This window comes from Littorina saxatilis, linkage group LG15, assembly GCF_037325665.1.
Source record: "Littorina saxatilis isolate snail1 linkage group LG15, US_GU_Lsax_2.0, whole genome shotgun sequence".
NCBI lineage: Eukaryota > Metazoa > Mollusca > Gastropoda > Littorinimorpha > Littorinidae > Littorina > Littorina saxatilis.
In genome coordinates, this window is record NC_090259.1 from 13,997,085 (window position 1) to 14,025,000 (window position 27,916).

The 27,916-nt window shown below is 41.5% G+C and overlaps 2 protein-coding genes across 2 annotated transcripts in view; one reads left to right on the forward strand and one right to left on the reverse strand.

Annotated features, from left to right (window-relative positions):
* Positions 1-1,837: 1,837 nt before the first annotated feature.
* LOC138948625 (torsin-4A-like) lies at positions 1,838-5,371 on the reverse strand. The gene is made up of 2 exons (XM_070320189.1): positions 5,309-5,371; positions 1,838-4,323 (listed from the first exon to the last, which is right to left on the reverse strand). The coding sequence occupies exon 2, from the start codon at positions 4,314-4,316 to the stop codon at positions 2,499-2,501; it is 1,818 nt and encodes a 605-aa protein (XP_070176290.1). The 5' UTR covers positions 4,317-4,323; positions 5,309-5,371; the 3' UTR covers positions 1,838-2,498.
* Positions 5,372-5,597: 226 nt separating this feature from the next.
* The window catches only part of LOC138948626 (tetratricopeptide repeat protein 28-like), a 38,332-nt gene continuing 16,013 nt past the window's right edge, over positions 5,598-27,916 (forward strand). The window contains exons 1-16 of the mRNA XM_070320191.1: positions 5,598-5,685; positions 6,635-6,777; positions 7,908-8,117; positions 9,083-9,260; positions 11,079-11,314; positions 13,079-13,369; positions 15,406-15,755; positions 16,473-16,850; positions 17,619-17,865; positions 19,274-19,561; positions 20,303-20,519; positions 21,211-21,338; positions 24,508-24,721; positions 25,918-26,089; positions 26,484-26,650; positions 27,368-27,586. Coding sequence (XP_070176292.1) covers positions 6,673-6,777; positions 7,908-8,117; positions 9,083-9,260; positions 11,079-11,314; positions 13,079-13,369; positions 15,406-15,755; positions 16,473-16,850; positions 17,619-17,865; positions 19,274-19,561; positions 20,303-20,519; positions 21,211-21,338; positions 24,508-24,721; positions 25,918-26,089; positions 26,484-26,650; positions 27,368-27,586 — 3,400 coding nt within the window. The 5' untranslated portion in view covers positions 5,598-5,685; positions 6,635-6,672. The remainder of the gene's footprint in view (positions 5,686-6,634; positions 6,778-7,907; positions 8,118-9,082; positions 9,261-11,078; positions 11,315-13,078; positions 13,370-15,405; positions 15,756-16,472; positions 16,851-17,618; positions 17,866-19,273; positions 19,562-20,302; positions 20,520-21,210; positions 21,339-24,507; positions 24,722-25,917; positions 26,090-26,483; positions 26,651-27,367; positions 27,587-27,916) is intronic.

Consider the following 27,916-nt stretch of genomic DNA (forward strand, 5'->3'; position numbering starts at 1 on the left):
AAAATCATGGTACAGTGTAATTTGGAAACTGAAAATAGTCATTTTACATATATTTTGGGTTTTGACATGAGTTAGTAACTCTCACATAAAAATAGTGCGCAAGACACAGAGAAAATGGCTAACTAAAGCATACTGCTTGACTTTAGTGACAAAAATTGCTTAGTATCTAAATCTAATGTACTTTTATATGCAAAATTGCTGTTCCACTACAACCTTAACTTTCATGGCTAGCATTTAAGGACAAAAAACACTCTCAGTGGAGATAGTAGGAAAGTTCATAACTTTCTCACAAGAATTTTTTTTTTCTCAATCACTCAAACACCAATGAATGAACTTGATGCAAACTTTCAGTGTGACTGCTGCTAGTGGATCCAAATGCATTACAAAGCTAGGTGTTCCCCAACCAGTCAATTTACTCTTTTTATAAGGCAAAAGGTTGGAAAGTTCATAACTCTTTTTTCACAAGAAAATCTGCACGTAAACTTCAAACTACTTTTGAACATGCAAAAACAAGTCAAACAACCCTTTTTATGTTTTATACCTCTGCAAAACATACTGTAAAATACTTTTTTTCAAAAATATATCAGGTTTCAATCTTTAATTATTATTTAAAGCTGATCAGTGAACAAAAATGAAGTCTTACGGAAATAGTTATGAACTTTCTGTGAAATTTTGTCTCCCCATTTTCTGCAGGCTCACTGACAAAATTCAAAAACATTGCTTTGTCAAAGGTACATTTGAGTTTTACTGGCTCAGTGAAAAGTCATTCATGACATTCTGTCCCATAAATATGACAGAGTAGACAATGTTTCAATATGCTGTAAGGTCATGTCACAAAAAATGGCCAAAATGTAGTGCTGCTGACTTCAGATAATGGCGACATTTTCATTAAAAACAACAACTGAGCACACAATGTTTCTCTAGGTGTGTACTTCATACTTTTTTTTACAAGTCTCATTAATCTTTACAAGGATTTTATTTTTCTTTGATGTACAAATCAGGTTAGAGCCAAGGTTGCACAGCTATTTCAGCTGTGGACACCATTTCAGACTTAAGGCCATATAGGTTTTCGCATCCATGGGAGGTAATCGGAACCGCCCAAACAGACTGAGCCAGTAGCGCGACATATGTCGTGACAACCAGGTGACAGTATACGCAAAGTAGCGCGACAACCAGCCTAAGGGTTAAAACACACACACATGTGTAAACGAACAGACTAAAACATGAGTGATGTGGTGTGTTATATAGTGTTGCTATGACGTTCGGCTTTGTAGAGTGCGAGAGCTGCTGAATTTGCCAAGAGATGTCCTAGTGCAAGTACTTGACCGAACAAAGGAAAGGTGAGTGGTCATTTCATAGAGAAGCACCGAGCATTTGTTAAACCTCATCTTTCAGTCACACTTGCACTTCATACAGACACACACACACAAACATGTGCACATTCATTCATCATTTATGCCTTTGACCCCGTCCGGGGCATAGGCCGCCAACAATTTTCTTCTCTTGTTGACGTTTCTGTAACGGGTTTTTTTTTCTTCCCATGGATGGTTTGTTAGCCCTTCGCACAACCCCCAACCTGGAGGGCCAGGGTGTATACTTAGTCTGGCCCCATTCACCTCAGACCTGTCCGGCGTGGTTACACCTGCCAGGAGCACTATGAAGGCTCCGGCCGGCATAGCTCTTTGGATCATCAGGGCACGCAAGCTGCTACGCCACGGCAAGGCATATACACCAGTAGCAGAAACATGTGCACACGCACACACAAACTGAGACATGTACAGGGACACACACACACATATATGCACACCAACAGCAAACAAGGACTCTATTGTGCAATTTTAACAGAATGTAATCAATCATTCAAAGTCAGAGAGAAGACTTTTAAAGTTCAATCCCTGCATGATGTTACTGAATTTGTACAAAAGATTTAAATGATTAAATAACCAAGAAGAAAACATGAAAAAGAAGCACAAAAATATGCATGTTCTTTAAATGCAAACAAAAGATTTAAATGAAAGACACAACAGCACCAATTGAATGAGTGACAAAAATAATTAAACAAGATGTGTTGCCTTTAAGGGATTTTTCAGAAAACCACAGACTTAACAATCAACTCAATGCATGATTAAGTCTTATGAACTATTATCCACTGTTTATACTTAAATCAAAACTGAAAAAATGAAAGCATAAAAAACAAGAATGGTAAAAAATTGGAACATTAATTTTATATTGACAAAACAAAACGTTTGTCGTTTTTGTATCGGTGAGTACAGTATAATCCTTTGTTTTTTTTAACTTTGTTCATCTTACCACAGTCACTTCGTTGTTTAGATTTACATTTACAATCAATTGAAAGCCCTTCAAAATGAATGAACACAGCGTGGTATAAACAGTGGTCCAGTTAATACATAGCGTGGTTTGTTGTTTTATTGCTTTTATTGCCAAAACATTATTTCTAGAGCCAGGTCAGCTATACTGTTGTGGGCAGAACTGTTCACTTAGTCAAAGGCCACCAGGTTAACCTTGTCCGACACACGCTTGCAGCCAGTCTGTGAAAACTGGCGCCCCCCAGGCAGCGTCACAAAGGTGAGCTCCTCAAGCACACGGCTCACAATGTCAGCATGGGTAGACAGTTTCTTCCACACAAGATCTCTACGAATACACTGCACAATGTGCTGCTTTTCTAGCGGTAGAAACGGTACAGCTACAGTTCTGGCACTGGAGGACTTGATTTGCTGGAACCAAGAGTCTATGGTATCTTCATCTTCAGAAAACAAATTTGCGAAGTCATCCATCGACAAACTTTCTCTATCCTGTCCCTCTCTCATAGCTTGGAACACTTTGTGGTTGATGTCAGAACCAAAAGAATTGGAGAGCAGAAGAAACACAGAAGGAGAATTGTAGGAATTCTGATGGCTTAGCTGCGTTATGGCGTTTTTAATGCCTTGAATCACACCAGGAAAGGCCTTATCCATTTCATCAAATATGAAGAAATTCACTGTGTACTTTGTGACATTGGACAGCACCCAGTTTTCTATGTTCTTTTGATACTGCTTATCCAAGTGCTCATGAGGAAAGTGGTATGGCACTAAGAACTTCTTCACTGTCCTTGCTGAAAACAGGCTGGTGACGATATCGCTGATAAAGTTTTTCCCCACACCGGTCCACCCGTTGAAAAACAACACAAGAGGAGGAAAAAAACAGGAGTCGTCTTTACAACTTGCATTCCCTGCGCGCAACTCATGGAGATACTGCTCAATGCTTTGAGGAACAACGTTCATTGCGATGTGCTGTCCAAACACTTTCGATGCCATCTCATCCCTCAAAAGTTCAGCATCCATGTTGGCAAAGTTATCTCGGCTCACAGCAACATGCTGCTGAAGCGCAACAGCAATGACAACAGAAACTATCGCAAGCAACAGAGCTGAAACTTTCAAACAACACCCAAAACTACAGCACCCAGACTTATCTGGTTCAGATAGAGCTGCCTTCAGCTTCAGTTGTCTTTTTGCTATGCTTGCTGTGTTAGTGTCACCCCCATCTGTCTCTTTTATTCCGAGCTTTCTCATAGGTGTAGAGGTTTGGACTGTGGAACTTTCAGATTTTGCTGGTGAGGATTTTGTGTGTCTTTGACTTCTTTTAAAGGTTGTAGCCGCTTGTACCGCTGAGAGACTTGGCTCCCAAGAAGCACCAGGCCTTCTAGAAGATTCCCTGACACTTTTAGCTTCATTTTCTTTGTCTGCAACAGAGGGAGTCTGAGCGTCTTTCTCCTCCCGTCTGGCCTCGTTTTTAAACAGAGAAAAGTTGCCAAGGGCAGCTCTCACTTTGTCCCATGATGGGGAGGTTGTGGGAGAAGTCTGAACGACCTCCATCTCTGAAACATCACTACGATCACTAGCGTCCATGGATGCATGACTGGTATCATCTGACCGGAGATATTCCAGACCCCTCTGTAAGAGACTGGCCTGCACCTGTGTCCCTTCCCGTGTTAAACTTCTCTGGGTGGAAGCAGGTGTGGTAAAGCTGCTGCCGTGCATACCTGTACCAAAGATACCACTATGCATGTCCGTCTTAAACAGTGATTGTGAAGAATGACATGACCGCCCAAAGACAGGAGTGCTGGTGGAAGGCCCACTGAGCTGATCAAAATGGCCTCTCATCGGCTGCGTCGCTGGCTTGATGTAAGGAGGAGGGAAGGGAGAGAAGCAGGGTGCTGAGTTGCTGCCAGGGTAGGTTCCCCTTTGGTAGGCGGAATGTGAAGAACGAGGGCTGTACCCTCTGCTGTCATCATCAAGATCCATTGGTTCTGCATCCATAGCTGTACTAAAAAAGGCAAAAGAAAACAGACATTTATTAGATATCTCAGTTTGTCAATACTCTGTCTTTCTCTCTATCTCTCTCCCTCTTCCGCTCTCTCTCTCTCTCCCTCTCCCTCTCCCGTTCTCTCTCTCCCTCTCTCTCTGAGACACACAGAAAAACTTTTCATCATACAAAGAAAACATGTACTGACAGTTGGAGATCAAGACTCAAGTGTACGTGTTTCATCTGCTAAATATTGTATCCTTTCTCTTCTCTATTGTAATAGTCTAATACACTCAATTAACGGAACAAAATTAAACCTGTTACAGTGTTAGTGTTACTATATTATAATGAAGCAGAAATAATACACATGCACACAACCTTAAAGACCTTTTCGGTATCTGAGCAGCTCTCGCGAGACACTCTCTTTGTTATGCTTTGAACATCGCGAGAACTTCGAACCTTGGCATGCTTTGCTATGCTCTGAAGTTTGCGAGAGATTACGAGAGCTTGGAATACCGATAGGGTCTATTGAGACTGAGAACATGCACCAGGAGTACGCCCTTCACCCAGCCCTTTCAAACACATTTTTTCCCCGCACAATCTCCGAATGGAATAAGTTACCAACATTAATATCATCGGCCCCCTCCATGGAGTCGTTTCACTCCCATGAGAGCCCCTTGAAGCACTCTCCCCTGTACATAGTTTTAACCTCCCCACCTTTTTAATCTCTCTGTTTGTCGGAACTAGCCACTCTCGGCAACGGTGACTCAACCGCAGGACTCTGAGACGTTCGCAAGAACCCAGTCCACGATGCCCCCGTATCATTGATAATAATATCAAGTCTAAGTCTGAATTTTGACTTGAAACAGTGATCACTCGATATATCAGTCAGGTAACATTTCATCAACCACACAAAAAAACACTTCTGTATCTATTACTTCGTTACTTTCTTCCTTTTATAATCTTAACAGCAAGTGTACTGTCAATGTGTGACAGATATACCAACCTTTGTGCGTGGTGTCTTTCGCAAGAAACCTTTGAGCGACGTGGTCTTACAAAAACGAAACAGGAACTCATGTCAGCTCTTCTAAGAGTGACTTCCCTTGAAGCTTCAGACGAACCGGCCTTACAAAAGCCGAATTTTAAAATTACAGAGCGTAATTTTGACTCAATTTTACATTTGGTATAAAAACACTTATTGTTTTAGTTACGAAAAAGTAAGAATGTTAATATTTAAAAGGTTAATAGTGTATTTTTTTAATCTGCAGTGAAATAGCAAAGCCAGTTTGTGTATGGTTACGCGCTAAAATGGCGGGCAGAGGGCCAAGAGAAAATGGAGGATTCTGCACCATGACCTTTCACTGACTTCTAGAGCCGTAAAACGTGAATGCCTGGCTAAGTTATTCAAACGTTATCTCGAGTTAACTGTTGTTTTTTTTTGCGTGCATTTTGATTGATTGCTGATAAAGACAAACATTGGTACAAATGTTACAAATCTTATCAATGGGCAGCGTCTTGTTTTCGTTCTTCCCTCAACCCTAACCCTAACCCTAACCCTACAGATTCGCGCAATATAGCGACCCCCTTTTTTAAGCTTATACAGTGATTTTATTGCGCCATTTTTGCCTTATATGTGCATACGTTTTAACCAAACTGATGCTGAACAGCAGAACATTCGAAAACAGTGTCGCTATTTTATTCTTTTAGTCAACAGTCCACCATGATGAGCTTTATGTGCATTGGATATATGAATATATATATAAGGTTTACGGAATCATTCCGGGAATGAATCGAAATAAGTCAAAGTCATCAATATTTTACTTTTCACCACATTGTTGCTAAAGTTTTTATCCACTACCTCAGTTTTCTCCTTTCGCAAAGTTTATTTAATCGCTTCACCTCATTAGAATTTGCTTTGAGTTGGACACTATATAATATATATATATTGTAAATTTGTTTGTGATGCTCTTCCTTTTCACTCTACTAAGACTACTTAATGGGTTATGGATGCATGTGTGTGTGTGTGTGTGTGTGCATTTTAATACAAGAGTGTTAGTATTGCATCTCCCTAACTCTTCTTCTTCTTCTTCTTCTTCTGTGTTCGATATTGATGGCCGTCATATATCGTCAGATCGGTGTCTGCCATGAAGTCTGCAGTCTTCAGTAGTTCGGCAGCGGGTCCCCCAGAGCTTGGTGCCCAGGCTGGTGTCTTCTGGCCAGTAGTGCTGCATGTGTGTGTGTGTGTGTGTGTGCGTGTGTGTGTGTGTGCATTTTGATACAAGAGTGTTAGTATTGCATCTCACTAACTCTGACATTGTGTCTTTTGTTTCAGTGTTGTGAGAAGAGATATCACACACTTTCTTGTGCACCATGGATCGTTTGGGGATGTTCAGCTCCCCACAGTTTGGGACGTACAGTATGCCCAGCCTGGCCGAGGGCAGTGAGCCCATCAGCGAAGCAGAAGAAATTAATGAGGTGAATGTTTAAACAAAAGCCTGGAACGTTATTGAGTCACTTGAGAAAAAGTGACTCTATGTAATCGGTCAGTGTTAGTCTGTCCGGCCTTAACGTTGGACTTTTCTCGGAAACTATCAAAGCGATCGGGCTCATATTTTGTTTAGTCGTGACCTCCAATGACCTCTACACTTTAACGATGGTTTCGTTGACCTTTGACCTTTTTCAAGGTCACAGGTCAGCGTCAAAGGAAAAATTAGACATTTTATATCTTTGACAAACTTTTCTCGGAAACTATCAAAGCGATCGGGCTCATATTTTGTTTAGTCGTAACCTCCAATGACCTCTACACTTTAACGATGGTTTCGTTGACCTTTGACCTTTTTCAAGGTCACAGGTCAGCGTCAAAGGAAAAATTAGACATTTTATATCTTTGACAAAGTTCATCGGATGTGATTGAAACTTTGTAGGATTATTCTTTACATCAAAGTATTTACATCTGTAGCCTTTTACGAACGTTATCAGAAAAACAAGGGAGATAACTAGCCTTTTCTGTTCGGCAACACACAACTTAACGTTGGGCTTTTCTCGGAAACTATAAAAGTGACCGGGCTCAAATTTTATGTGAACGTGACTCATTGTGTTGTGAATAGCAATTTCTTCCTGTCCATCTGATGCCTCATATAATATTCAGAACTGCGAAAGTGACTCGATCGAGCGTTTGCTCTTCTTGTTTTAATACCTGTCTTAATTGATATCTGAAAACTACGATTGACGTGAGGGATCAGACAAGGGCTTTGGCTTGTTTCTTTGAATTTGTATTGTTGTTAATGTTTCATTAACCTTTTTGTTTTAAAGATGTGATATTCCATCAACATACACGCCTGCACACACACACACACACACATGTATGTATATATATCTCTCTTCCAGTTACACCACAACAGCCATGCAACACTGACATCACCCCACACAACCAAATTCAGCAGCAACAAACTTGAGAAAGAATGCAGTTATTCTGATAGCGATAGTACACACTGCTATTTGGATTTTTCTTTTTTATTATATGTTGGCAGAAGTATTAGATTAACCTAGTTACCATGAATTTACCACCCATAACATTTCTTTTACAAGTGCAATCTGTTCTTCAGGTGCGATCTCTGCATGTCCGCGGTGTGCGAGCAGCAAAGATCAACGATTTCAAGGAGGCCATGAAAAACTATAATGAAGCCTTGGAGATTGACGACAAAGACACGTCCGTTCTGCATGCTCGCTCCCTGGCTTACCTGCAGATGGGCGACTTCACTTCAGCTCTCAATGACGCTGAAACTATCATCAGCATTAAGCCACAGAGCTCACAGGTATTTTTGCCATCATACTCTTTTGGTAAAAATCCTGCTTGATAATGGCACTCAAAAAACTCCAAAAAAAATTGAGTAAAAAACAACCTAGTTGATGTATGTCTGTGCATGCCGATGTGGCATGCATTCACCTATTTTTTGTTGTTAATACATTTTGCTCTAGTCCTTTGACGGTGCAAAGAAAGAAAACCGTGTTTTTATCGGCGCACCTTGTTGTGACCTGTTTATTGTGGAGCGTTATTTAACTACCTCACGTGCTCTTTTCCGTGTCCTGGTTTGGTGTGAGCGCTGCATAACTGCGATGTAGGTTTTAGAATACGTGTGACTCACGTGTTTTTAGTTTTTAATGTCAGCTAGCTCCTTGTTCTTCTTTTTGTAAATAGTAGTCTCACCCTACCCTGTTTTTGGAAAATTCAGTTCATTGTCACCTCCCATTGTCACAAATAACTGGAGCGTGCTTTCTTTTCACTGTCTTCGAATCGCTGGCCTTTCAAACCGGACGCTAAGCGCCCCTGAAAGTCGAGCGTCATAACCTCGAAGGGTCACGTGACGAGTTGGCGGTCCAGGCTATTTAATTGGTCTATGATTAGACAGTCTTCCAGTGTGTGTTTGCAGACTAATTACACCCCCGGTATAGGGGTGTGTATAGGATTCGGTCGATGTGTTTGTTTGTGTGTTTGTGTTCGCATATAGATCTCAAGAATGAACGGACCGATCGTCACCAAACTTGGTGAACAGGTTCTATACATTCCTGAGACGGTCCTTACAAAAATTGGGACCAGTCAAACACACGGTTAGGGAGTTATTGGTGGATTAAGATTCTACAAGGACTTATAGAGGGACATATTAATGGTCAAAGGGAAATAACCTTCTCAGTTGGTGGCAGTGAGAATGGTAAGGACGGGGGTGTTTTTCCTACCTCGGAGGAATTTCTTGTTTCATAGAGTTTTACCTGTGTGTTTCAGGGCTACCTGTTGCGAGGGTTAGCTTACCAGCAGATGAACCAGTTCAAGGATGCCATTAACTCACTCTTGACTGCGTTGGAGTTGGAACCTGACAATGCTGACAAGCTCACCAATCGCATTGCTGCGACTGTCGCACGTTTCTGCAACATTTCTAAAGACCTGGCCAAGAGTCTGAAAGGTGAGAGGCCATGTTGTACTTTAGTTGGCTCTGGTACGGTATGAAAAAAGATGGCGCACATTTTGATATTGTATTACCAGCAATGGGATGATAAAGTGAGAAACAAAAACCACAAAAACGTACAATAAAAGAATCTTTATAGCGGTGAATGTTTGCTCCTGAAAGAATCATTCTTTAGTAATAATTGTTTCAGGCTTGTATGTTCAGTACCAACCAGTAGATGTTACCACTCCATTGTTTTCACATGGCGATTTTATACCCGAAACCAGTGGCCATTTCCTTTCCACACTAACGGATTTGCTGTGGTGCAATATTGTGACACATATTTGTGTGAAAACAGTTAAGCACTAGAGCTTCTGTCTTGACAATATCATCATGAAAACAGACCTCTATACACATGAGAAACTTTTCTTTGGGAAAACGGAGGAGAATAGAAGGAACCGTGTATGAAGACCTCTGTCTTTAAAAGAAAGAAAAGTACATAATCCGTACATATAGTTGAGAGAAATATGGATATTATGAGAAAACAAGAAATTCCTCCGAGGTAGGAAAAACACCCCCGTTGGTCAAAGGGAAATAACCATTCTCACTGCCACAAACTGAGAAGGTTATTTCCCTTTGACCATTAATATGTCCCTCTATAAGTCCTTGTAGAATCTTAATCCACCAATAACTCCTTAACCGTGTGTTTGACTGGTCCCAATTTTTGTAAGGACCGTCTCAGGAATGTATAGAACCTGTTCACCAAGTTTGGTGACGATCGGTCCGTTCATTCTTGAGATCTATATGCGAACACAAACACACACACAAACAAACAAACAAACACATCGACCGAATCCTATACACACCCCTATACCGGGGGTGTAAATATGGATTCTATCTGTACCTTATTTTCAAATGTTTGTTTTTGCACATTTATATATTTCTCATGTTGTTTTGTATCAGCTGATACAACTTTTTACATTTAGTCAAGTTTGACTAAATGTTTTAACGTAGAGGGGGGAATCGAGACGAGGGTGTGGTGTATGTGTGTGTGTCTGTCTGTCTGTCTGTCTGTGCATGTGTGTGTGTAGAGCGATTCAGACTAAACTACTGGACCAATCTTTATGAAATTTTACATGAGAGTTCCTGGGAATGATATCTCCGGACGTTTTTTTCTTTTTTTCGATAAATGTCTTTGATGACGTCATATCCGGCTTTTTGTCAAAGTTGAGGCGGCACTGTCACACCCTCATTTTTCAATCAAATTGATTGAAATTTTGGCCAAGCAATCTTTGACAAAGGCCGAACTTCGGTATTGCATTTCAGCTTGGTGGCTTAAAAATTAATTAGTGACTTTGGTCATTAAAAATCTGAAAATTGTAAAAAAAAAAATGTTTTATAAAACGATCCAAAATTACGTTCATCTTATTTTTTATCATGTTCTGATTCCAAAAACATATAAATATGTTATATTTGGATTAAAAACAAGCTCTGAAAATTAAAAATATAAAAATTATGATCAAAATTAAATTTCCGAAATCGATTTAAAAACAATTTCATCTTATTCCTTGTCGGTTCCTGATTCCAAAAAACATATAGATATGATATGTTTGGATTAAAAACACGCTCAGAAAGTTAAAACCAAGAGATCTAGAGCTACAGTAAAGCGTGCTATGAAGCACAGCGCAACCGCTACCGCGCCAAACAGGCTCGTCACTTTTACTGCCTTTTGCACTAGCGGCGAACTACGTTCAGTTTCATTCTGTGAGTTCCACAGCTTGACTAAATGTAGTAATTTTGCCTTACGCGACTTGTTCTTTCTTTTGATGATGGCAGCAATGGATGCGTATAACAAGCTGAGTGAAGTTGGTGTGGTGCTGTACCAGTCGGCACACTATGAGATGTGCATTCAGATTCTAGAAACAGCCCAGAGCTTCCAGACGAACCAGAAGGGAATCACCATGCGCATCCTGCTGACCCTGGCCAACGCTCAGTCCAAGCTGGGCAACCAGAACCAGGCCATCAGTCTCTACCAGGAGTGTCTCACGCTGGCCGTCGCTACGCATGAACAGGTGACAATGGAATCTGAAGTTACAGTGGAACCCCCCAGTTTTCTTAGACTTTCTGTTCATAACCTCTGTAAATGTTTCTCCATTTTAAAGGTGGTCCTCTACATTTTTGCTTTTTTTCAATAATCTTATGGTTAGATTTTGATACAAAATTATGTCAAATGATGAATGAACCATGAGGAAAAAAATTATAGAAAAAAAAATATATGTAAAAAAAGATTTTATTTTTGGGTAGCGTGACTCACGCTTCCAATATTTTGTTTTCTGTTTGCTGAGAACATGTGCTTTGCCTAAAAATACTGACCAATCAAATTCATGTCACTATGCTTATAGCCACGCCCAAACAAGTGCTGCAACAGTTTGACACTGGAGCGCGATGTCCATGCTTTTTTTTAAACGCACGAAATTAAATGCACGGGATTTGAGAGGAGTTTTGCGCTTGGCATTTTCCAAATAAGGATATCCTACTATGAGTACTACGCTGGAATACTACAATGAATTTTCAAACGGCTACACTGGCTTCGTCTTTCCTGATCGAAAGGGGGTGTATTGTTGATATTTGTAGATAATAGACTGTGCATTTTAATGGTCAAATGGGGATTTCGATATAAAACTCCTTTTAAGACCCAGTTTTCTTAGACTTTCTTTTCATAACCTCTGTAAATGATTTCCCATTTTAAGACTCCCTCCTTTTTAAGACCTGATTTGGCGGGGATGTAGCTCAGTCGGTAGCGCGCTGGATTTGTATTCAGTTGGCCGCTGTCAGCGTGAGTTCGTCCCCACGTTCGGCGAGAGATTTATTTCTCAGAGTCAACTTTGTGTGCAGACTCTCCTCGGTGTCCGAACACCCCCGTGTGTACACGCAAGCACAAGACCAAGTGCGCAACGAAAAAGATCCTGTAATCCATGTCAGAGTTCGGTGGGTTATAGAAACACAAACATACCCAGCATGCTTCCTCCGAAAGCGGCGTATGGCTGCCTAAATGGCGGGGTAAAAACGGTCATACACGTAAAATTCCACTCGTGCAAAACACGAGTGTACGTGGGAGTTTCAGCCCACGAACGCAGAAGAAGAAAACCTGATTTTGTCTGCTTTTTTGAGGTCTTAAAAGGGGGTTCCACTGTACTTTTCAGCTTCAATTTTGAAAGTTCATTAGAACATTTTATTTTTTCCTGCATGTGATTTAATTGAGTTGAGTTGGGTTTTTCCAGGCCACTAGCTGTGTCTCAGTATTTTTTTCTTCGTGTGTCACTGTATGTTTTATTTGTTTCCAAGCCACTAGTTTCTCCCACTGTTATTTAATTGTTATTTTGTGTGTTATCGTGTGAGTATACATGCATGTATGTCTTACATATTTGGATACAGATAAAGTGGCAACACAGACAGCAGGACAAACACTACCCATCTGCAACATATAGATTGTAGAAAAACCTATTTATGAGTGTATCATATGTATACAAATAATTAAGCGGCATTAATACAACAACATGAATATGTAGTATATGGCCATTGCGACTGTCCCTCCCACGAGAGCAGTGGCCAGACGGAACGGACCTTCGGACCAAACTCTGGGGAACGGCAGATGAACTTCGCCGCACGGCCAGCTTTGCGGCATCCCTCGGAGAGAGACTTTGATTGTGCAGTCAGTCGAACGCAGAAGAAGAAGAAGAAGAAGGCCATTGCAAATGTACAAATTTAACACATTGAACACAAACCCAAGACCATCGTCTGATAATCATGAAAACATGAACCTGGGAATGTTGCAGGTATACCAGACAAAATCCCTGGTGAACATTGCCACATTACACTTGGAGTCGGGTGACACACAACAAGCCATCATCTACTATCGCAAGCTGCTTTGCCTGGAGGCCGAGTTACTGGAAGAAGCCGGAAGCGAGGAGACCATGCCAGACTTCTGGACAAGAGAGCTCCAGTGTGGCCTTCACCTTAACCTCAGCATTGCATACAAGACCATTGGAAACATGTCGTCTGCAATTATTCATGCTAAACGCTACACTCGCCTGGCTGAGAAGTTTGGTTTGGACAAGCGTTTTCAGGTTGGTTTGGGATCATTTAGGGGTTAGTTTCTCTTGATTCTTGGCTGGGTGGCTATCTGGGTGTATACTTGTATGAGACAAATAAGATAGGTACAATTGGCTTCATCACTGAGATCTCTTTTTACACCCCCGGTATAGGGGTGTGTATAGGTTTCACTCGATGTGTTTGTTTGTTTGTTTGTTTGTGTTCGCATATAGATCTCAAGAATGAACGGACCGATCGTCACCAAACTTGGTGAACAGGTTCTATACATTCCTGAGACGGTCCTTACAAAAATTGGGACCAGTCAAACACACGGTTAGGGAGTTATTGGTGGATTAAAATTATACAAGGACTTATAGAGGAACATCTTAATGGTCAAAGGGAAATAACCATTCTCACTCAGTCACTGCCACCAACTCAGAAGGTTATTTCCCTTTGACGGGGGTGTTTTTCCTACCTCGTAGGAATCTCTTGTTGTGGTTGGTTTGGGTTTCATCATTATTATTTTTGTCTTAACTCATTGTCTCCCAGGTACGGATATATCCGTACCCACACAAATGGCTCTATCTGACCAGGTACGGATATATCAGCTCAGACTGTTAGCTTCAGTCGTTTTCTGTAATGTCGATCTAACGCCTGCATTCCAGCGTGTTGATACACAGTTTCTACACAGTTACTACTATTCTGAGTGACCTGCTGCAGCACAGCTGGTCTCAGCTAAAAACAAATTGGTCAACATATGTGGGGTAGAAAGTGTTAGAGGGAGGGGAGGGGGGTAGAAGTCACACTTCAGAAATAACGATTTTTCTGTTGATCTCTTTTGTGTGTTAGGTATATATTTGTCTATAGTATATATGTCTATTAGTCTAGCTGCGTTAATGTCCTGTCTGAGTCTGCGTTTGTCTGTATTGTATTTCTAAGCATATCTTAAATCATTGGTGTGCTAAATCAAAAAACAACAGTGGTAGGTTATTGGAACGTTTAATTTATGATTAGATGAAATGTTACATTTACAGTACGTCCACCCACTGGTCTTTGAAGTAGACAGGCAGACAGACAGACAGACAGTCAGACAGACAGACAGACAGACCAGACAGACAGACAGACAGACAGACAGTCAGACAGTCAGACAGTCAGACAGACAGACAGACAGACAGACCAGACCAGACCAGACAAGACAAGACAAGACCCAGACCTGTTTACCCTTACGATTTTGCCGTAATTTATTACGATTTTCTGCAAAAAATACGCCATTCCGCTATCCGTGTCAAGACTACGATTTTCATAAATAAATAAAAAGTTTTAAAAAAAATTAAAAAATAAAAGAATAATTTTGTTTTTATTAATTCACATGTTTGGCATTGTTTTTTTCAATGGCAAAATGGGGTGAAAAAGCACAGGACTGACCAAAGATCATGTCTGTCTGATGAGACGCTGGAGAGCCTTCTAGTGGTGAAAAAGGCCTACTACGAGCAAAAGAAAAAGAATCAGTGATGCATGTGCTTTTGATGTGATCTTCTTTGAAATTATGATGACTACAAAAACTGACTGATGTGTTTTGTTTGTGAATGATGGATATATGTGCATGATTGTGTTTCGCAGACACAGTTGTCATGTGCGTTGTAATTGGCGACGAATGCTGGATGATTACTATTTTTGTGCCATGATTACTATTTTTGGGGCTGAGCATTACTCTAAAACACTTTTGGGGGTAAACAGGTCTGAAAACCAGACAGACCAGACAGACAGACAGACAGACAGACAATCACTTATGATATATATAATGAACTTATCTCAAAATCGTCTACGAAAGTCGCTTGCAAGATGCTGGCCAGGCAATAAATGTACAATTCTTGTTTAGAATGTTGGAAGGTTAGCAGTCTCTCTGTTTTGGGATGGTTGGTGTGCGAATTCTTCACTCTTGTCTATGGTCAAGTTGATAAAAAAAGAAGAAGAATTACACTGTACTCAGAAAAAAAACCATACAGAAAAAAACCAATCTCTTCATTTATCAGAAGAAAGAAAGAAAAATTCTGTTTCTCTTTCACAACAGGCTGAGTCCTACCACAACACAGGTATGCTGAACGAAATCCTGGGCAACATGTCAGCGGCATTAGACTGCTACGAAAACTACCTGCAGATGTCCAAACAGAACTCGGACAAACGCGGCACAGCCCAAGCGTACGGCTGTCTGGGTGGTGTCTATGCAGGGCTGTGCACCTGGCCTACAGCTGTGATGTATCATCAGCAACACATTGCCATGGCAACCACCATGGGGCATGCCAAGATGGTGGCAATGGCCAATGAGATGCTTGGGGACACTTACATGCTGAAGAAGGACTATGAGAAGGCTGTGAAACAGTATGAGACTGTGGTGAATGCCTGCACGCATAATGAAAGCAGGTGAGATTGTGTGCACGAAACGATTTTGATTTGTTTGGCTTCCGATCTTAGTTTTTCTTGTTAGGCCAAAAAAAAAAATAGGTGTGGTTACGGTAACATAGCCAAAAAAAATATGTGTGGTTACGGTAACATAGCCAAAAAAAATAGGGTAGGAAGGTAGGCAATCACTTTTTTTTTAAACTTTTTTTTCTAATGTGTACAAATTAAACCTACTTGACAGGGAAATAAGTGCGCGACTCGGGCGCTTTCGCTTGCATTGTGTTTTTTGCACTCGTTTTTTTTTTTTTTTTTTTTTTTTTTTTTTGACAAATGTAATAAAAAGTTATAGGATCGGCCTCTAAAAATAGGGTAGGTCGGGTTACCGTAACCACACCTATTTTTTTTTTAGGCCTTAGTTTATTTGTCGGTTTGCTCTTTTTCTTGTTTTTTGTTTTTTCACTGTCTACTTTTTTCTTTCTTCTGAATGAATGGAGAGATTTTTCTTATTTTGTTCTGTATGGGTTTTTTCTGAGTACAGTGTATAATTCTTCTTTTTTTTTTATCGACTTTGGCGTGGGTTAACATTCTTAAAGTATATACGGTTTAGAATTAGGGTTTGGATGGTGTTGAACAAATGCAGTTTATTGTTTGTTTTTTAGAAAATTTTAGGATAGATGTTTTTCAGCTGTATTTGAACATTGATTTTTTGATTTGATGATTTTCTCCGTCTATTTTCAGAACCAAGGCTATGGCTCTGTGCAAGCTGGGGAGAGCATACCGTGCACTGGGGCGTAGTCAGTACAGCCTCTACTTCTTCGAGCAAGCCATCACCATGGCCGACGACCTTGACTTTGCCGACGTTCGCATGATGGCTGACTTTCACCAGGCCTGCATTCAGTGCACTTCTACCCAGCTGTCCGAGATTGAGCACGCTCAAAAGGCGTTCAGCAAGCTCATTCCGTTTTTCGAGAAAAAGATCAGCGAGCACGACGAAGAGAAATCGCACTGTCCCCGGGAGTACTATGAACAGTTGTCGCAGTGTAATGACGGTATGCTGACTGTGCTTGCCAAGATGGGGGATAAAGAAGAGGCTTTGCAGTATGCTGAAGCTCACAGGTAGGGGATTGGTGTTTTGATTGGTGCGATGTATCAAATCAAATCAAATCAAATTTTCTTTTGCGAGGGTTGTGGCATAAGCAATACAGACGAGTGTTTCTTTTTCAACCAGCCCTCGCCCAGGGAGGGACTGATGTATATTTTAGAATATGGTCAGAAAAAAAATGTAAGAACAATGAGGGGAAGGTGTGGGTCTGTCTCTGCCTGTCTGTGTTTTCATGTACATGTATATGTGTCGGTGAAGATTTTTGTGCATGCTTATGCAAATGTATGTAGATGCATTTATATCAAATATGTGTTTGCATATCTGTGTGTGAGTATGTTAGAACTATTAGAAAGCAGGCTTACTGCTCTTGCTCTCGCTCTTTCTCTCTCTCTCTCTCTCTCTCTCTCTCTCTCTCTCTCTCTCTCTCTCTCTCTCTCTCTCTCTCTCTCTCTCTCTCTCTCTCTCTCTCCCTCCCTCTCCAACTCTCTCTTTCTTTCTCTCCCCTCTCTCTCTCTCTCTCTCTCTCTCTCTCTCCCTCCCTCTCCCTCTCTTTCTTTCTCTCCCCTCTCTCTCTCTCTCTCTCTCTCTCTTTCTTGCTCTCTCGCTCTCCCTCCCACCCCCCCCTCTCTCTCTACTGCTAATGCAAGCTTCTGAGAGCAACAACCAGTCAAACAAGCTGAAAATAATTTTCAGCTTTCTTGATAAATTTATTTGAATGATGTATTTTCCCATCTTACCAGTTTATCATGTCCTGAAAATAATCATTTTCTCCTCCTCAACAGAAAGAGAACAGTGACGCAGCTACCCAACCATCACGTGACATGTGCGGGTGTGGCACACTTCCATGACGTGCACCACGAGGCATGGACGTACGACCGTATGCACCGAGTTGTGTCGCAGCAGAGTGGGACAGTGCTTTTCTACTCTCTCCTGGAACATGCTCTTCTCTTATGGGTCATTCAGCCAGGCGTGGGTCTGGTTCGATTCTACACGGGGAGATCCTTCAAAGAAACCAGCATGAGACAGCAGGTGAGTGCTTAGGCAAAAAAAAAATAGTCTGTTTACGGTAACATAGGCCCAAAAAATAGGGTCGGTAGGTCGGGATTTTTTTTAAATTTTTTTTTTTCCCCAAAAAAATGTGTTATGTTATTTTGCCAAAAAACAAAGACTTTTTTTTTCTTTTTTCCCAAATGCAAAAAAAAAGTCTAGGGTCGCGCGAAAAAGTAGGGTCGGTCGGGATACGGTAAACAGACTATTTTTTGGGGGGGCCTCAGGGAACAGGTGTACAGTGGAACCCCCTTTTGAGACTTCCCTCTTTTAAAGACCTTGGTACTTCAGATTTTCTTTTCATAAGGCCACACACAAAAAATAGTCTGTTTACGGTAACATAGGCAAAAAAAATAGGGTCGGTAGGTCGGGATTTTTTTTCCCCCCAAAAATCATATTTTTAAGTTATTTTGCCAAAAAACAAAGATTTTTTTTGTCTTCTTCTTTTTCTTCTTTTTTTTCTCCCCCAAATGCCAAAAAAAGTCTAGGGTCGCGCGAAAAAATAGGGTCGGTCGGGATACCGTAAACAGACTATTTTTTTGTGTGGGCCTAACCTCTGTACTTCTTCTTCAGCGTTCCAGAATTTTTCTGGTTACGTGTGAGTTCGTTTGCCCATTCGGGTTCCCCGCACTATACTCTGAGAGAAGAGTCAGCTCACTCCGCTTTCGTTGAGTAAGCATGCTGGGTATGTTCGTGTTTCCATAACCCACCGAACTCTGACATGGATTACAGGATCTTTTCCGTGCGCTCTTGGTGTTGTGCTTGCGTGTACACACGAAGGGGGTTAAGTCACTAGCAGGTCTGCACATAAGTTGACCTTGGAGATCGGAAAAATCTTCACTCTTAACCCACCAGACGGCAGCGACCGGGATTCGAACTCACGACCTCCCGATTAGGAGGCCGACGTCTTACCACCACGCCACTGCGCCCGTCTATAACCTCAGTACATTTCCCCCCGTTTTTAAGACTCCCTCCTTTAGAAGACCTTAAAAAAGGAGTTCCACGTACTGTAATTGAAAGTTAAGTTTTTTTTCAATTTTGCTTTACTGCTTGTGTCTGTTTCAGTTTGATTGCATGCTGTTGTTTCTTTCAATTCATTGATTGTTGTTGTTTTTGTAATGCTTACAGAAAAATTGTTTTATGCAATCGATATGCTTCCTGATAGATATATTTTGCATTTGCCTTGCGCGAAAGAGGATTAATTAAAGGTCCATGACAAAAACTGAGAGTCCCAATATTTATTTTTACCTTCCTTAGATTTAAAATGTTCTGTTTGTGGCAAACAAGGTTCTCAAATTTATTTCTTGGTAGCAAAATCTATGGTTTATGATCATGCATTTACGGACTCGCTGAAAATATAGTAATAAACTCTTTGTCATTATAATACCAGGTGACCAGTCTACTGACTGAACTGCTAACCGACAAAGACCAGCCCGACAACTTCACCACCTGTGAGAGTCGAGCGCTGCCGCTCAGAGGGGCTCACCTTGATCATCTGAGGAAGCAGAATTTGAAACGTCTGGAAAAGAATAACGGTAAAAAGGATGAAGGAAAAAGTGAAGAAAAGGTGGTGGAGAAAGAGGTATCATCGCCGTCATCGTCTCCTGCACCAAGAAAGTCTCCACAGCGACAGTTGTACGAAATTCTGCTGTCACCTGTGGAAGATATTTTGATGAAGGTGATGATTAGATGCTGTTTTGGGGACTTAGTCTTCGCCCCCCCCCCCCCCCCCCTCTCTCTCTCTCTCTCTCTATGCCACCCCTCACTGTTGCTCTCTTTATTTATTTATTTTACACACTTAAAGCTTGTATGTACGCGTATGCCTTTCCCCTCGTAACAAAAGATTTATTTTATCTACCCAGTCCATAGCACTAGCAGCGGTGGCTTGAAACCAATTTCTTGCTATCGGCGATTGTTAGACCCCTATTTTTGACGAGGGTTTTATTTCCCAGAGTCAACTTTGCGCAGACTCTCATCAGTGTCCAAACACCCCAGTGTGCACGCATGCACTCGATACAGATCCCAAGATAAAGATCCCCAGTTCACAGCAAAGTTCTCAGGGCTTGGAAACATGAATACAATGGAACCCCCCTTTTAAGACCTGAAAAAAATCGGAAAAAAATCAGGTCTTAAAAAGGAGGGAGTCTTAAAATGGGGGTACATTATTTTACAGAGGTTATGAACAGAAAGTCTGAGTCTGAGTCTTAAAAAGGAGGAGTCTTAAATTGGGGGTGGGGGGGGGGAGGGGGGTCTTAAAAGGGGGGTTCCACTGTACTCACATGCAGAAAATAGGAAAAGAAAATTGGTAGCGCTGCACTGTATGGCAGCTTGAATTTCCATGAGGGTAACCTCACAGGACTATATGATGCCTTATCCTTGTCCTCAGCCTGATTTTTCCCTTTTTCTGACACTTGTACAGATGGAGGAGCCCCGCAACCTAGTGATCGTTCCGGACAAGGAGCTTCATCACTGCCCCTTCTCAGCACTGCAAGATTGGCGGGGCACTCTAATCGGCAAACGCTTCAACCTGAGTTACATCCCCTGCCTCTTGCAGCTTGACCGCGTGGTGCAGAACGAACAGGCAGCATTGCGTCGCCGTGACGACCTAGATTTTGAAAGGACCCAGAGTCGGAAAGGTAATAATTTATGATAATGATTATGTGGTGTCGGTCATTATCAGTTTCTGAGTAATAAAATGAGTAAGTGCTTGTTTTTTAAAGAAAATGAAAACACACAACGTCTCTGCCAAAGTTTCCAAATGGAACTGTGATATGGGTTAGAGTGTGGGTTGAAGCATACATATGAAGAAATCGGAAGAATTTTTAGTTTTTGTTATGAAGAAATATAAAATGGTGTAGTATGTGAATTTGTAAATGTGACAACAAAAAAAAGGTTTATTTTTTACATTTCCAGTGCTGATGTTTTAGTTTCAATTCGACAGATTGACTACACAGGGCTAAAACCTTTCCGGTTCTTGCCGGAAATCCAGTTTTTGAAAACTTTTTAAACCGGAAAATCTGGTTTCCTAAAATAAAACTTTTAACACCAATTTTTTTTCTTTTCAGTTTTGATGGTAATGGAGGCAAAATGTGTATTATTTTATCATTTATTGACATACATTTTGGTACCAGGAGAAGCTGTTCTTTGCCTCGACAAGATAAAAAAAAAAGCCTCAGCTTCTGGGGGGTGTTGCCCCCCAGACCCCCTTAGCAGGCCATTTGCCCTGCCGCCATGGACCCTGGCCTTCCAGTTTTTTAAAAACTTTTTTGGGGGTGTTAGCCTTGACTGAATGTCTCGCTTTATGTGACTTTTTTCTCTTTTGTGAAGGTGGCCTACGAAAGCTGATCTCACAAGCACTGTTGCCTGGCAACTCGAACCCATTGATGAGCAGTCCTGTGGACAACTTCAGTCCCCTCTCTCCTGGTTTTGATCCCAACCAACTCAACCTGAAACAGGTAATGGACCAATTCACAGAAATAACTGTCAGGTTGTTATTGGTTGTGGGAGAGTTACTTTACCTTGTTTTACCTTGCTTTTTCTGTAGAAACATTGAGGCAAGTTACACATGACATTGTAGGCTTGCCTTAGTGTTTTTTTTTTTTATTGAAACAAGGGAAAGCAGATCAAACTTCAGAGAATAACGTAAAGGAAGACTAAGGCAGTTTTCATTGTAGGACTGATTTATTGTTTTTTGTAAGGACACCCTCCAGTCAGGGGCATCGCTTGCAAGTTTCAAGTTCAAGTTTTATTTATTCCAATAAAACCCCGTGAGGGTACATGGAAAATTAAAAAACACAATAAAAACACATTTCATTCAACACCAAATAAAAGGAACTAAAACAAAAAGAAATCAGACTATGTACAGAAAAGGGAGTTGAGGGGTGAGGGAGAGCAAAAACAATACAAGAAACAATTCAACAATAATAATAATAAATAATAATAATAATTGTCAGTAAGTACTGGTGTCACATGACTGATGTGAACCAGTTGATTGGCTAATGGCGATGCGCTTAAATCTGTTAGCGCACTCTTGGAGTGCGCTAACTTTTCCACAGAGCGTATTCTTACGCCCTTTGCCAAAGCGAGACTGTACTCTCATCCTCAGAATTAATTAATGACATGTAGCTTATATTCTCCACAATACCAAATGACCATAAATTCCCTGCTTCTCAATTAAAGCAGAAGTGGGTTTTTTTCTGACAGATTGCATGTGCCTGTGCCAGTGCCAGTGATCTAAAACTAGAAGCCGCTGTGTTTCATCTCATTTTCGCCGACTTGCATAGATTCTTCTCATAATATGCCGTGTTAGTGGCATGTAGCTTATCATCCACATTTCCAAATGATGAGTTAGTATACAATTCCCAGCGGCTAACAGAAAACACAAGTGTTATTCCGATAACGTACACAGCATTTGGAAGACTGATTCGATCGACTCTAGCAGACTCCACTGAAATACGACTACATCAGTTCAGTAAATGAATGGTTTCCGAATTATTATTTCAAGGCAAGAACAATCGTAATCGAAAACGTGTAGGGTTCAGAACGTTCTTACCATATAATTATAAGACTTATTACCAGGCTGCCTTATTCGTGCAGACTCAGTGACAGTGCAGACTGCAGTGGTTCGATTGTTCTAGCCTAGCAGTAGCAGACGACATAAACCCCGCTCAGCAAATTAACATGTTGGGCAAATGTGAACGAAAAAACGATGGGGATATAATACGTGTAGGGTTCAGAGCATTCTTACCGTTCATATTTAGTATCAGACTCCCCGATGAGTGAAGATACAACACGAGATATATGCCACATTTATTTTGAAAATGTGCGAACAGTCGAGTCCTTCGTGTCGTGGGGTAGTCAATTCAAGGGGAGTCACTCCGCACAGTCAATCCATCGACGCTCGACTGAAGGTTTCGAATCGCAAATAATGAAGAGCAGAGTCCTTTCTCAGAGTTCAAATGAGGTCTCTCTGAAAGATCATCACTGTTCAGCTTTAACACTACACTGGAATTTACCAACAGAAATTAAAATGCGTGTGACGAAAGCACGACACACTTGAGACACCGGCCCACACAAAAGTAGATCTTACTGTACACGACCTGACCACACAGTTATACCTATTCAAATGCGCGTAGCAAAGTGTGCGTTTGGAATCTTCTTTTTTCTATGGCGGTACTGACAATATCGTTATTGAAACAATCCCAGTGCACTAAGGGATTTATAGAGCAAATCTCGAAAATAATTATTGAACTCAGCGCTATGCGCTTCGTTCAATAATGAATTTTCTCGATTTGCTCTATAAATCCCTTAGTGCACTGGGATGTCTCAATAACTTAAATAATAATAATAATAATAATAATGATAATAATAATACAAAAAATAATAAAACATTACAAGTGCAAAGTGATTACATACATTTCTTTACTATGGGAAATGGGGGGAAGGGAGAGGGGGGGCGGGGGGTGATGGGTGGGTTAACATAAGGACAAAAATACTATTACAAACAACACAAAACAGATAACGGAATATAAAGCTAAAAGAGAATTAAATTTTACTCGCTTCTCAAACAGTCCATGACAAGTGTCATGAACTTTGCGAGTTTTAGCAATAAACTCTTTTTTGTAGTGGAAAAAAGCTCTCTGAATTTAAATGAATTGGGGCGGGCATAATAATAGCACCGTAACAACTGTTTTCTATAATTGGTAAAGAAAGGACATATGTGGAATCCAGCTACCTTTCAAGACCCCCTCATTAAGACTTTCCCCTTTTCAATACCTTTTTTTCAGATTTTTTGTTCATAACCTCTGTTTGTTTGTTCGTTCATGGGCTGAAACTCCCCTGACTTTTACGTGTATGACCGTTTTTACCCTGCCATTTGGGCAGCCATACGTCGCTTTTGGGGGAAGCATGCTGGGTATTTTCGTGTTTCTATAATCCACCGAACTCTGACATGGATTACAGGATCTTTTCCGTGCGCACTTGGTCTTGTGCTTGCGTGTACACACGAAGGGGGATAAGCCACTAGCAGGTCTGCACATTAGTTGACCTGGGAGGTCGGAAAAATCTCCACCCTTAACCCACCAGGCGGCGGCGGCCGGGACTTGAACTCACGACCTTCCGATTAGGAGGCCAATGTATTATCCACTAGGCCACTGCGCCCGTCACCTCTGTAAATTTACCCCCGTTTTAAGACCTAATTTTCTGAGATTTGCGTTGATCGAACACATAAAAGGAGCTTTTTTAAATTAGTTGTCTAATTTTATTTAGCAAATTTTGAGCATGGCAGACACAGAACCATAGAATTTCAAGCAGAACCATTAGACATGGAGAGCTTCTCAGTATTGGCGTTAACCGGTAATTACCGATATTTTACCGGTTGAAATGAAAAGATACCGGAAAATAATTGGCTGCCGGTATAACCTACCAGTTGATTTTTAGAACTACCGTTTTTTTCGCTGGTAAAACAACAAAACCAGTACTCTGAGTTGGACTCTTACTGGTTCCAATGACCAGCCTACCTTTTTTTTCTGGATAATTTTCATCATAAAAGTTTGTGTACCAGTTTGAACAAAATATTAGTGCCATCACTGCTTCTGAAATATAGTTTTTCTTTTTTGAATATAGGTTTCAAACCCCAGACTGCTGACATCAGGGGCCTTGCACACTCCAAGCAAGCCCCTTTCCCGCCAGGCCCTGATCAGCCGAGAAACGACGTTCAGGTCAGGGGGCACTATCTCCCCCCCTGGTGCATTCGACAAGCCAGGGGTCAGTCCGCTGCTCCCACACCTGCCTGACATCATTGAGAATGGTGCCAGCGGGGAACAAGTGCATACTGTTGGTCAGTGATATGTGTTTGTGTGTGAGTGTGTGTGTGGAGGGGAGGGTGTGTGTGTGTGTGTGTGGAGGGGAGGGTGTGTGTGTGTGGAGGGGAGGGTGTGTGTGTGTGTGCGTGCATGCATGTGTGCGTGTGCGTGTGTGTGTGTGCATGTGTGTGCTCTGTTTCTCCTGTCATCTCTTTCCACTCTCCCTTTTTTCACTGCCATCTTCTTTCTCCTTCTCTTTGTATTTATTGGTAATTTTGTTTGTTTGTTCGTTCATGGGCTGAAACTCCCACGGCTTTTACGTGTATGACCGTTTTTACCCCACCATTTAGGCAGCCATACGCCGTTTTCGGAGGAAGCATGCTGGGTATTTTCGTGTTTCTATAACCCACCGAACTCTGACATGGATTACAAGATCTTTTTCGTTGCGCACTTGGTCTTGTGCTTGCGTGTACACACGGGGGTGTTCGGACACCGAGGAGAGTCTGCACACAAAGTTGACCCTGAGAAATAAATCTCTCGCCGAACGTGGGGACGAACTCACGCTGACAGTGGCCAACTGGATACAAATCCAGCGCGCTTCCGACTGAGCTACATCCCCGCCCCATTTATTGGTAATGATTTGCAACAGGTCTCTCAATTCTTTGTAGGTAAAATGTCATGAAAATATCACAGTTTTAACACCATTTCTACAGCCTACATGTGTGAACCTTTACCTGTGTATATGCTTTTATCTAGGTGTTGATTGTTTTGACAGGTGCTCTCTCATTATTTGAGGTAACAAATCATTAAAATATTACTGTTTTCACACTATTTCTACAACAAACGTGTGTGAACCTTCACCTGTGTACAGTCAGTCGAACCTGCCCTTGCGACCACCTCCTCACAACGACCATACACCCTGAAGAATTTGGATTCCAAACAAGCTTTTTTTCTATATAATTCACCTTTCCATAGTGACCACCTGTCCTTAACAACTACTTTGGGTTTGTATGTTAGGTGGTCATTATTGACAGGTTTGACCATATACTTTTACAGTGGAACCCCCCTTTTAAGACCTTGCGTTTTTAGATTTTCTGGTCATAACCTCTGTAAATTTACCCCAGTTTTAAGACTCACTCCCTTTTAAGACCGGACTTTCTTAGGTTTTTGAAGGTTGCAAAGGGGGGTTTCACTGTATATACTTTTGTCCAGGTGTTGCTTGTTTTGACAGGTACTCCAGCTGCCCCCGGCAAGGTGCTAAGCTCTCACACCTACTCCACCGTCACCACACGCACCTGGACAGGTACGGACATCACCACGTCCTCTCAGGTGGTCACCACCTTCCAGCAGCTCAGTGACATGGAGAAGTGTGTCGTCTTTGGGGTGCCAAGGTTGCCAGAAAGGTGTGTGCTTATACCTCTTTTTAGAAGAGCCTGTTGGTCTAATCTTGGGGAGATGATGAGGTTTCGTTTTGTTCTTGTGCTCCCACCTGTCATGAGTGTTTTTATTTGCAAAGGAAAGCATTATCATGGATCGAGGCAGAACTATTCTACACTGAACGCAAGTTCGCAGAAACTCATCACCAAATCATCGTCATCGTCCGGCGTCATCATCATCATTGTTGGCGTCATTGTCGTCGCCATCATCATCATCATCATCATCATCATCATCATCATCATCATCATCATCATCATTATTATCATCAACAACAGAAATTATGAATTGGTTTTGTACAACATAATCCTCAACTGTAACAGTCTCTCTGACAAAAGAGTTTATTTCGTCTTCCTCCAATAGTGTACAGGTGCATGATCGTCCATGGAAACCAGCCAGTGACCTGACGTCAGCCAAGCGTGAACTGAGCATGGTGGGAGAACTGCTGGACACAGATCCCATTGTCAGTGATGCGGCAACAAAACAGAAATTCCTGCAGGAGATTAAAAATGCTGCCATCATTCACATAGGTTTGGAAAAAAATGTTTAATTGATGATTGCTTTTGTTTTGGGAAGGGCGAAGGTGGAAAATATGTTTTTATGTTAATATTTTAATTATCTTATATTGCTTGATCGGACATTCCTTCACAGAACAGTGAACGTATGGCGTGTGCATGTACCTCTCGCTAATTTTTAATTGCAGAGCAATATCTTAATGCGCATTGTTTGTTGGTTTGATTTTCACATCCTTCTGTTTGTGTAAAGAATTGTCTGTACGCTTCAGTCAGATGAGAACAAATCTCACAACAGTTGTGTCTTGGTATACAGGGTAAAATTCTTTGAGAGGTAAGATCTATATAAGCTAACCAAATGATAGGGAGCTAAGATACTTTAAATCTTCAAAAGGTTCTTCACGAGGTTCTTCTGGAGGTATGAGGCAAGAAGAGAAAACAAGTGTTGAAAAGATGTACAGCAGTTTTAGCTTTTCAAAGAATATACCCAGTGAACCTAAATAACAGTGAGAGAGTAGTGCACCCTGTGTTCATCATCTTTAAATAACAAGTATACACACACAAAAAGGGCATTGACAAAAAATAAAATAAAAGAAAGAAAGAGAGAGAGAAAAGATCCCCCCCCTCCTCCTCCCCCCCTCCCCCCCCCCTCTCCCCCCCCCCCTAAGTAAAATCATCACAGCTAAACACTTGGCAGATTGGTTTTGACAAAATCTCACCACTGTGTTTATTCAGCCACTCACGCTTGCCTGGAAGAAGGGATGCTGCTGGTGACCCCTGACCCCAACCTGGCTGACAAGGACGCAGACGACACTTCTCACATGGTGACCGTGGAGGACATACTGACCAGCAAGCTGCAGGCACAGCTGGTGGTCATTAGTGGCGGCTTCACGCCGGTCAGAAAAAGCTTCATCGCCAATGGTTACCGTCTGCCAGCCGTGTTTTTAGCTGCTGGTATGTGTTTGACCTTGTTCAGGATGGAATGGGTTTTGAATTGATCGAGTGTACACAGTATAGAGACATAATGCTTGCTGCCTCGTGAGCCCGAGAAACATTTCCCTCTTTCTCTTTGCTGCACTGGCCGCAAAACCCCTCCGTGCGGTGGTGTTCCCAGACACCTTGTACGTAGGGTGTTTGTTGCTGCATGGTTATGATTCTTCGGGTATATATGCCGGAAATCCGGATTCTATTATGGCCTCTTTTTATATTTAGTCAAGTTTTGACTAAATATTTTAACATCGAGGGGGAATCGAAACGAGGGTCGCAGTGTATGTGCGTGTGTGT

Coding starts and splice junctions, on each gene's coding strand:
- LOC138948625 (XM_070320189.1), bottom strand. CDS start 4,316: ATGGATGCAGAACCAATGGATCTTGATGATGACAGCAGAGGGTACAGC.